The 10,892-nt window shown below is 39.4% G+C and overlaps 1 protein-coding gene across 1 annotated transcript; it reads left to right on the forward strand.

Annotated features, from left to right (window-relative positions):
• The first annotated feature begins 4,953 nt into the window (after positions 1 to 4,953).
• On the forward strand, positions 4,954 to 10,892 carry LOC121382301. The gene is made up of 4 exons (XM_041511911.1): positions 4,954 to 5,268; positions 6,816 to 6,924; positions 8,169 to 8,355; positions 10,243 to 10,892. Exons 1-4 carry the CDS (start codon positions 4,954 to 4,956, stop codon positions 10,721 to 10,723), a joined length of 1,092 nt encoding a protein of 363 aa, XP_041367845.1. The 3' UTR covers positions 10,724 to 10,892.

Below are 10,892 nucleotides of genomic sequence, written 5' to 3' on the forward strand. Positions count from 1 at the left end.
TCTTTGTTTTGTATTATTGTTGTTACCTGTATGTCTGTTGCCACAATTTTTAACAGATTTAAATTTGTCCATGAAAACAAGTGCAGGGTTGTTTTGGGATATTTTTTTTATTTTTTTTTTTATAAATGATCACAGCATTATGTTTTATTTCATTTGTAAATCATTTTAATGAATGAATGTATTTTTAAAACAAGTACAGCTTAGCTTTTGCATGTAGGCCTACCTGGTGAATATAGCTACCAAGCCTATTCTAAATCTGCCTTATGTCGTCCAAAAATTCTCTTGATGTTGAACAACCAACCTAAATCATTGGAGCATAACCATTGCTGGTTTAAAAAAAAAAAAAAAAAAGTATTACAGGTGCAGTTATAGGATTTGTTTATGTAAACGTAAAAAAATGAGGCAGCTACAGAATTCCAGAATACACTAACTTGCATATAATGAGAATAACTTTAATGACGTAGGATACCGGCTTTATCCTGTGACGGTAGGAATGAGAAATTCTTCGAGCTTTGACGAGCACAATTTCTCGGTTATGGCCCGGTAGTAGATAAACGTGTATAAATGGTCCTAAAATGAATTCTGCGTCACGGGACTTGTTGATGTGTACTAATTAGGATCTATCTACGTCCCGGTACTCGTTAATTGCCCTTTTACCTGGTTGACGGTGTGTAGTCAAAAGGTAACAACGAACTAATTCTGGACCACAGTGCAGTTATTAGCACTAAGAATTCATGTCGCTGGTTATGGAAGGAAATGTTATTTAGCGACGCACTCGGCACATTTTATTTACGGTTATATGGCATCATACATATGGTTAAGGACCATACAGATAGAAGAAACCCGCTGTCGCCACTCCATAAGTTACTCTTTTTGATTAGCAGCAAGGGATCTTTTATATGCACCCTCCCACAGACAGGATAGTACATACCACAGCCTTTGTTACACCAATTGTGGAGCACTGGCTGGAACGAGAAATAGCCCAATAGGGTCACCAACGGGGATCGATCCTAAACTGAAAGCGCATCAAGTGAGCGCTTTAGTCATTGGTTATGTTCAATCTGATTAAAATTAGCTCTACTAGTCTACCAGTAGATCTAACACCATTGCGTGGACTCCCATGTCCAGGTGACATTTCATCTATAAATAACAATTTAAATATCGATCCATTACATTTCGCCTTTTATAGCGTTATTTGGGAGCATACAAATTCAAAAAATATCGGGCGAGATTATTTATGCAATAGGCGAACTTGTTGGTCTATTTCATCATTGAAAGAACAGGGGGGAAAAGTGCAGTAATAAACTTTGGATTGTATACTAGTATAAATAGATTTTATGGCTATACCAACAGTTTTTTTGGGATGAAAGGTCAACTGGACATTTAATTAGATTGTGGTTATGTTGTAGGTATTACAAATAAATAAAATAAAATACATTTTAAAATGATATACAATAATATCGGCTCCAACCTAAGTTTTAATGGCTCTGGTGTAAATTTGTCTGTCCGTCCGTAGTCAGTCTGTGTGACTGTTTGTTTGTTAATTTTTATATGTTAATACAACAAACTATCCAATTTAAAAGAAGCATAACATTTTTATTCAAACTTCAGTAACACATTAATTGTTTCCATAATTCCGTTCCACGATTCATTTTGAACGCAAAACATTTTCCGTAGTTGTGAGCAGATATAAAATACTACCCAGGACAGTAATTCTTTAAAACAGTAGAGACCAATAGGAGCAAAATAAAACAAAACTAAGGAGAAAAAGAAGAAATAACCATAAAAGAAAAGAAAACACACACAAACGCCTGCTCAACTGCTACCCGGAACAGTAATGCTAGACTATAAACGCTTCTCATTTCGTTGGTAAAGAAAACACGGCTCACACTGCAATGCAGAATATGTAAACCAATTAGTTCCTTCTACTTCCCGGGACATTCATAATTCGGCAAACCGGTACTACACAAAATTGGATTTTCTACGTCCCGGGCCGACACCAATTTCTCATTTAGCTTGAACAGGATAAAGCTGATAGTCTGTCATTAACTAGTTATTATCATTATCCTGCAGATCATAAAAGGTATTGGGGAAAGTTTATTTCAGCAACATTGTTAAAAGTCGTAATCTGCTAGTATACGTTTATAACATTGCTTTAATCGGTCATCATAATACGCCAGTAGAAACTGGTTGCAAGATAAAAGTGATTTATATGGCAATTTGAAGTTATGGGGTAGGAGTGCGCTGCCCCTGGATCCGCGTCCGATTTATGCCATAGGACAATTTCTCAACACTGACATACCCCGGACTGACGAGGAGTTATATGGTAGGGCCTACTTTGAACTTACAGGGAATGAGTGTGCACCCCATGGATCAGTGTCTGATTTATGTAATAGGACAATATCTCAACTTTGACATACCCCGGACTGACAAGGATTTATATGGTACTTTGAAGTTGCGGGGTGGTGTGTGGACCCGCACCTGAATTATTCCACAGGTTGTAGTAAACTGTATTAACAGGCCTATATCCTTTCAAGACTCAGACATGTCCAAATATCTGACATATTCCATAGGCCTATTTTCAACCGTGACATACCTTGCATACCTTAAAAAAAAAAAAAAAAAAAAAAAAAAAAAAATTATGATATGCTTTTTAAAATCTTTCTTTGATGATTACACGTAGGTTGACCTCTGTAGTACCGGTATTTAAATAACCCATTGGTTTGAAGTTATTTGTTATATGTAGTACTAACTGATAACAATTGTGCAAGTCGTATGGCGCCACTTGTATAACAGCAACACGAGGCGGTGGTCGGACATAGGGGCCATTAATTGAAAACTTTCGTGGTCGACCTATGCTGATTTTTTACACGATATGTGTCAGTTGAGAGCTCTCCCTAAAATTAGTAGTCGCATGACAGTGTTCACGGGTGTAGGACGGTGCCAAAAAGCAAGGGGGGGGGGGGGCACACACACACACACACACATATATAAATACATGTATAAATATATATATAAAAAACCCATCGCTGCTCCCACAAAGTGGGGGGCACAACCCCCCCTCCCCCCGCTTCTTACGCTATTGGTGGTGTATTTTCACAGAATATATTCTGACATAGAAATTGTATTGACCTGCATGGAGTAATTAATGGTGGTGTGTAACCTGTACGTCAGTCTCGACACAAATCAGCAGCTATTGGGTGTCAACCAACTGCAATAAATCATTGGTGGTTAACATGGCGAAAACCCACAATCACAGTTATGACACGGACAAAAAAAGCATCTTAGATGACCATTTTGAACTTTTCCCAGAGAGTGTGTGCCGCCAGTAGCATTCTCAGTTATTCAGTGCAAAGGAACCTCTTCGTCCATTATTGAGTTTTGTAACACAACACTAGAGTCTGTTTGGCCAAATTGTTTATCATTTACACCAATCAATTATCTATTGGAAATAGGCGAAAACTTGTGTTGAATTTGTGCGTTGGCAATCCAGATTGCATTGTTAAGACACGAATTACTTCTCTCGCGTTTTATTACGTCATGTCCTTGGCATCATATAACAATCGAAGGTGTATTTCTTAAATTATATAATATAAATATTAAATTTGTGTTTTTGTGTGTTGTTTTTATGTTTGTTTGTTGGGGAGAGGCAGCATTAATATTTAATTTTACCCAAGTTGGACACCGTCAGTGCATCAATGTTGCATTGAAAATTACTGTCTCTAGTTATTATAGGTAGTGTCAAATATCTTGGGCTATTGCATCCTTTTCCCCGTACAATCATATTATTTACAATTTCTCAAGTACCCATTTTGGCAAATGCAATTTGTTTCTAGTTTCTTTTGCGTTTGCAGTAGCTAAATAAAAACTTTACGTACATCTGGAAATGGGGTAGGCCTAATTGACTTTAATAAAGTAATTATGAAAAAAAAATGTGTCATACCTTTTACATGCCCGTAATAATGTATCCCAGCCCGCCTCTGTTAATTCCAACATAGACTACAATGCATTGCCTTATTACAATTAATTAGCATAATATGAAATCGATCGCTTATCACTGACCAATCAAAAAACAAACAAAAAACGATTAGGCCTACAATCAATGATTTAACAGATTCGACAGGTATCCTGTGGAATTAATTAACATAATAGTATATGACCAAGTATAAAAAAAACGTGAAGTTGTTTAATACCCGAAGTTGTCACTCCTTTGAGTGAAAATAAGACTAGGCAAAACAAGAACTAAGACACAGCAAGATAAGGCATAGCGAAATTAGTGACGGCAGAGACAGACTAGACATATCGCAATAAGACGCGGCAAGGTGACGCTAACCAACACAAGGTAAAACAAGAGACAAAACAGTAAGGAAAGACTGGACACGACTAGGAAAAACAAGTCAAGACAGGATAAAGAAAAGCAGGACAAGGAAAAACAAGTCAAGACAGGACAAAGAAAAACAAGTCAGGACAGGACAAGGAAAAGCAAGTCAAGACAGGACAAGGAAAAGCAAGTCAAGACAGGACAAGGAAAAACAAGTCAAAACAGGACAAAGAAAAACAAGTCAAGACAGCACAAGGAAAAACAAGTCAAGACAGGACAAGGAAAAACAAGTAGAATCAAGACAAAACTGGGCCAAAAAAAGTCAAATCACGGCAAGATACGGTAAAACAAGTCAAGTGAAATCAAATCAAACCAAGACAAAGTAATTCAAGACAAAACAAGGTAAAACAAATACAATCGAGGCAGATACGGTAAACAAGTCAAGTCGAAGTCAACACAAGGTAAAACAAGTCGAGTCGAAGTCAACACAAGGTAAAACACGTCAAGTCGAAGTCAACACACGGTAAAACAAGTCACGGCAAGACAGTAAAACAAGCGAAGACGTCGACAAGACGGTAATTTAGACCGATAATCATCACATCACAGAAGAAGATCACTTCACCTACACAGACATGCATCTCTGTTTCATCGCTCTGCTCTCTGCTACTCTGTTCCTGCACTACCTTGGGAGTGTCGCAGACTTCTCAGCGAGGGCCACCACGTACCTACAGACCTGCAGGCACGACAACGACAACTACGTGTCGCAGACGGCCGAATCGTCGCTTCTCGTCTGCTCGCGCAACTGTGCCGATGATGACAGCTGTGTGGGGTTTAGTACATGTCCGTCTGGTGACGTAGGAGTCCTATGCCAGCTCTTTGACAACGCCTCTAACGGAACCTGCGCTGGAGCAAGTCCCGGATGTACTTACATGGAAGAAGAGGGTGCGGTAAGTTAGATAGTGTACATTGTGCACTGACGGTTGTAGAATCACGAAAGGAGAGGGTGCGGTAATTGCAGAGTGTACATGTGTATTAACGAGTGTAGAATCACAAGAGAGGCTGCGGTAAGTTAGATAGTGTACATGTGTATTAACGGGTGTAAAATCACGACAAGAGAGGGTGCGGTAAGTTAGATAGAGTACATGTGTATTAACGGGTGTAAAATAACGACAAAAGAGGTGCAAGAAGATTGTTGATGCATTTTAATACTTAAATAAAAGGGAAAAGAGTATTCAAATGTGTTGATGCATTAAACAATATTTTAATGTGTAAATATACAAAAGAATATTTGTGAAATATTCATGGCAATACACTATACATATATTTATGTTTACTATGTACACATGTACGTAAGTTGAAGTTAAATGGACGTAAACTAGTAGTATCCCATGTTAAAAGTCAAATATGAGCCTTGTGTTTTGGAAAGATGCATACCCGGACCACCAACACTTACTGACGCTTTAAGAAAAGAAAAACGCGTAATTTTAGAATAAAAAACAAAAAACAAACTTGGGTCAGCCATTTTATTTCTTTTGGTCGCGTCCGGCTTGGGAGGAAATTACGTCAGCTCCTACCAACTCCTGTATGCACAGTGTAAACAAACGCAGTAATTTACTTTACGACACGGCGTTTTGCTTTGATCAATCTGACTTGTAAAACAACATAAATGACGTGATAGTATAATCAACTATTTAACTAAATATATTACAATTTGCATTAACAGAACGAAATGGGATTATAGTATTTTTCTTTCTAAATAAAAAAATCCGAAGAAAAAATGCATACTATTAGGCATACATTTGTATCTTATATTTTAATAATAAGCCAACTGATGAACATTATGTTGTGTTTTTTGTTTAATAATCTTTTGACGAGAACAAAATACCGATTCTGACTTCCTTGAGTTCCTACCGGCCTCGGTGGCGTCGTGGTTAGGCCATCGGTCTACAGGCTGGTAGGTACTGGGTTCGGATCCCAGTCGAGGCATGGGATTTTTAATCCAGATACCGACTCCAAACCCTGAGTGAGTGCTCCGCAAGGCTCAATGGGTAGGTGTAAACCACTTGCACCGACCAGTGATCCATAACTGGTTCAACAAAGGCCATGGTTTGTGCTATCCTGCCTGTGGGAAGCGCAAATAAAAGATACCTTGCTGCCTGTCGTAAAAGAGTAGCCTATGTGGCGACAGCGGGTTTCCTCTAAAAAAAAGTGTGTCAGAATCACTATATGTTTGACGTCCAATGGCCGATGATAAAATAAAAAATCAATGTGCTCTAGTGGCGTCGTTAAATAAACAAACTTTACTTTTCCTTGAGTTCCTGGTAACATGAACGGCCGTTCTCGATTTACTTTGATGGCTGTGAGTGGCCAGTGTAGGCATATGATGTGATTTTTCAATCAGATTGTTTTCTGTTCTCAACTTAATGTGATGGCTGTGAGTGGCCAGTGTAGTAGGCATATGATGTGATTTTTCAATCAGATTGATTTTTATTAGGTATACAACCCTTGTCAGAATGGCGGGTCAAACCAGGGGTCACCGGAAACGCCCAGCTGTGACTGCCCCGTAGGCTGGACTGGGAAATGCTGTGATCGTTACTATCGAGGTATGTCTATGTTCAATGTTTATACTGATGGCATGCATAAATTTCTTCATGGGGGCGGGACGTAGCCCAGTGGTAAAACGCTCGCTCAATGGGCGGTCGGTCTGGGATCGATCCCCGTCGGTGGGCCCATTGGGTTATTTCTCGTTCCAGACAGTGCACGACGACTGACATATCAATGGCCGTGGTATGTACTACCCTGTCTGTGGGATGGTGCATATAAAAGATCCCTTGCTGCTAATCGAAAAGAGTAGCCCATGAAGTGGCGATAGCGGGTTTCCTATCTCAATATATGTATGATTCTTAACGCCATATAACCGTAAATACAATGTGTTGAGTGCGTCGTTAAATAAAACATTTCCTACTTCATAAATTTCTTCAAGAATTCTACATACTTATCTTTGCCTAACACCTAGTAGCCGACGGGTTAATCGTTAATCATTCATTATTTGAAGGCATAGTCGTACAGACAGTTGTTAATATATATATATATATATATATCTATATATGTTATTACCAGAGTGTTTTTCGGTATCGTCAATATCATATATTAGGAATAAGTGTACGCGACCGGGGAAAGGGCGTTTCAACTGCTGACAGATGAACAACTTCTGGGAGGTAGAATATAAATGATTATAAGTGTCAGTTTACGTAAGATTTTGATGCAATCTAATTAAAATAAGCTCCACTGGTTAATTACTATTAACTGTGGATCTAACAGCACCCCGTTGGAGTTCATGTCCAGTTGACCTTTCATTCGACCAATCAAAACATTACTTGCAAAATCATGCCAGTGATTTGAAAAGAATTTGAAAACATTCGGGATTATGCCGAGGGTATACGAAATGATTCTGGTGAATTACGAAGTATGCCGGAAACTAATTTCAATATAAAATTTTATATAAAATTCGTTTAAAGACGAAACAAAAAGTGATGGTGTAGCCATAAAATCTGTTTATACTAGTATACAATCCAGAGTTCATTACTGCACTTTTCCCCCTGTTGTTTTAATGTTGAAATAGACCAACACGTTCGCCTATTGCATAAAATTAAGTCTCGTCCGATATTTTTAGAATTTGTATGCTCCCGAATAACGCTATAAAAGGCGAAGTCTAATTGGTCGATATTTAAATTGTTCTTTATAGATGAAATGTCACCTGGACATGGGAGTCCGCGCAATGCTGTTAGATCTACTGGTAGACCAGTAGAGCTAATTTTAATCAGATTGGATTTTGCTGCTGTTTCAGATTGTTTTGAGGCCAGTTCACTTGGCGGTTTTATCACCGGCTGGATGACTGTTCAACCTTTGAACTATCCAGATCCCTTCGATATTTACTGCAACTACGGCTCGACGTTCTTCCTTCGCAGGGGTCGCAATATACCTTCAACATGTCCGCCTCCATTTAACCCCAATGGCAGCATAGAGTATTTCAAGTTAGTGGTTTTTAAAAGATTTGTTGTTGAAATTGTTATTGTTGTTGAAATTGCTACTGCTGTTGTGGAGGTGTTCTTGTTTTGTTTTTCTTTGTTGTTTTTCGTTTGTTTGGGGATTTTGTGTTTTTCTTGGGTATGGGTGGGTTGTCAGTTGTTTTTAACTTGTATTGTAATTACTTTATTTATTTTGTGTGCGTGTGTGTGTGTCTCCCCCATCCCCCTTCTCTCTCTCTCTCTCTCTCTCTCTCTCTCTCTCTCTCTCTCTCTCTCTCTCTGTCTGTCTCGGTATGTCTGTCTGCCTGCCTGCCTGCCTGCCTCTCTCTCTCTCTCTCTCTCTCTCTCTCTCTCTCTCTCTCTCTCTCTCTCTCTCTCTCTCTCTCTCTCTCTCTCTCTCTCTCTCTCTCTCTGTCTGTCTCGATATGTCTGTCTGCCTGCCTGCCTGCCTGCCTGCCTGCCCCCCTGCCTGCCTCCCTCTCTACTCTCTCTCTCTCTCTCTCTCTCTCTCTCGCCCCTCATCTCTCTCTCTCTCTCTCTCTCTCCTCTCTCTCTCTCGGTATGTCTGTTGCCTGCCTGCCTGCCTGCCTGTCTCCCTCTCCCTCCCTCTCCTATCTCCCACTCTCTCTCTCTCTCTCTCTCTCCTCTCTCTCTCTCCTCTCTCTCTCTGCATCTCTACCTGCAGGTTGAACCTGGCTGCCCTAACCCCTTGCCTTGCCTCTTCTCCTCACTCGTCTCCGTCGTCTAGTATATACTTTTAATGGCTAAAGGCTAAACCACGGGGTTCACTTATCAATTTTAGAACAATATGGATATTTACAACTTCGTTTGCGTTCAGGTTTTTCACCCGATATATATATTGTGCACAAAAATATTGATATACCATGACAATCATGCCGCTGGTGCCATGCAATATTTCAATACCCATTACAATTTGAGCAATTTCGTAAGTCACTATTAGTGAAGAAGACATCCTGAAAACTGGGCAGGCCATACATTATTGTCCGTAATGCTAGGCTCAGACTGCCAACTGCCACGACAAACTTGGCTAACTCGACGGTTGCGTTGTAATTTCCGACTTACGACGTTTGCGCTCAGATTAACAACTTAATGGTTATATGACGAGGCTCGATTTGTAAGAGCGCTCAGTCCCAACAACTGGGCAGTTGTAGAAGTCGCGACAGCAGAACGTTGGCCAACTTTGTGCTGACATTGGTAGTCTAATACTAGCATTACGAACAATACTTTATAGTATACCAAGTTTTGCGGGATTTGGAGTATTATAGTCAACGAGCTACGAGGCAATACCATTTATCGTGCAAGAGTGAATTGACTTATTCACACTGTAATGATTATGTTATAGTCCGTGCCATTCGCCTACAAAAAAAAAATATATGTAAATAATTTCAATTTGGTTTGACGTAAGATGAAAAGTAAAACTGTTTTGGAAATAACAAAAAATTACTATTTTTGTGTGCAATTTAGAAAACAATAGGCTCAAATATAAATAGCTTGTAGTAAATATCCCATAGTATGAAAAAAGGCGTTGTCTATGTATTATTGTTTATTTTTAAAGCATGGGTGGGGACATTTATGATGCCAGGGGCTGGTATGCATAAATCTTAGCTGAAGATTCACAAAGAACTGTGGTCATCGGCCATGCTTGCTATTAGCGGAACGCTCCGGAACTGGAGAGCGGTTAGGGAACGTAACTCTGCCTAATTTTCTCGCTAATTTCTAATAGAGGCGATAGACAAATAGCCAAAGTTTAAAATTGTGGTGAAGAGTCGTTAATTGCATATTCCTTTCTTTTCCACTTAATGATTTTTAACATTAATTTAAAACCACTGTTTTACAGGCATCTTTTTTTTAATTCTTATATTGAATTATTAGGCAAACCCACGGCAACCCGGGGGACAGTTGTGATTACTTCCTTGGGCTGGACAAGCTGTCGGCCATTCTGCTTCAAGGTGATTACATCATGACCACTTTCCTACAGTACCACTTCCCTAACATGACGGCTCCTGTTTCTTTACACGCAAAGTACGAGCATTTCACAGTCCAGAATGAATCTTCTGGCTTTGTCATGGACCACGGTCCTTATAAAAACATCGCAAATTTGCCTCTAAATCCCGATAATCGCAAAGGGAAGCAACTGTTCCTGAACGACCGACCTCGACGCTTCTGTACAACGGATGACATGAACTGCGCCTGCGCACAGACAAGAGACGCCTCCTGGTGGTACGGAAATGACTGCCAATTGGAGTTTCCGTTGACGGCGTCGCCCCGAAAGAATTTGAAAATCCCAATAGATGAGATCCTTACGGACCTCTCATTGGCTGTGATGACGTTTTATCCAAATTATTACTACTAGTGAGGTTATGACGAATAACCTCACAACACTCATGAAATATTAATTCACGATGTTAAGATGGATAACCTTATAACTACGTACTCGTGAAATGTTAATTATTATTTAGTCGTGGTTGCGACAAATATTACATTTTATTTTAGAATACCATAATAAAGGAGATCTCATGGAA

The sequence above is a fragment of the Gigantopelta aegis genome, chromosome 1 (assembly GCF_016097555.1).
Source record: "Gigantopelta aegis isolate Gae_Host chromosome 1, Gae_host_genome, whole genome shotgun sequence".
Classification (NCBI taxonomy): Eukaryota; Metazoa; Mollusca; class Gastropoda; order Neomphalida; family Peltospiridae; genus Gigantopelta; species Gigantopelta aegis.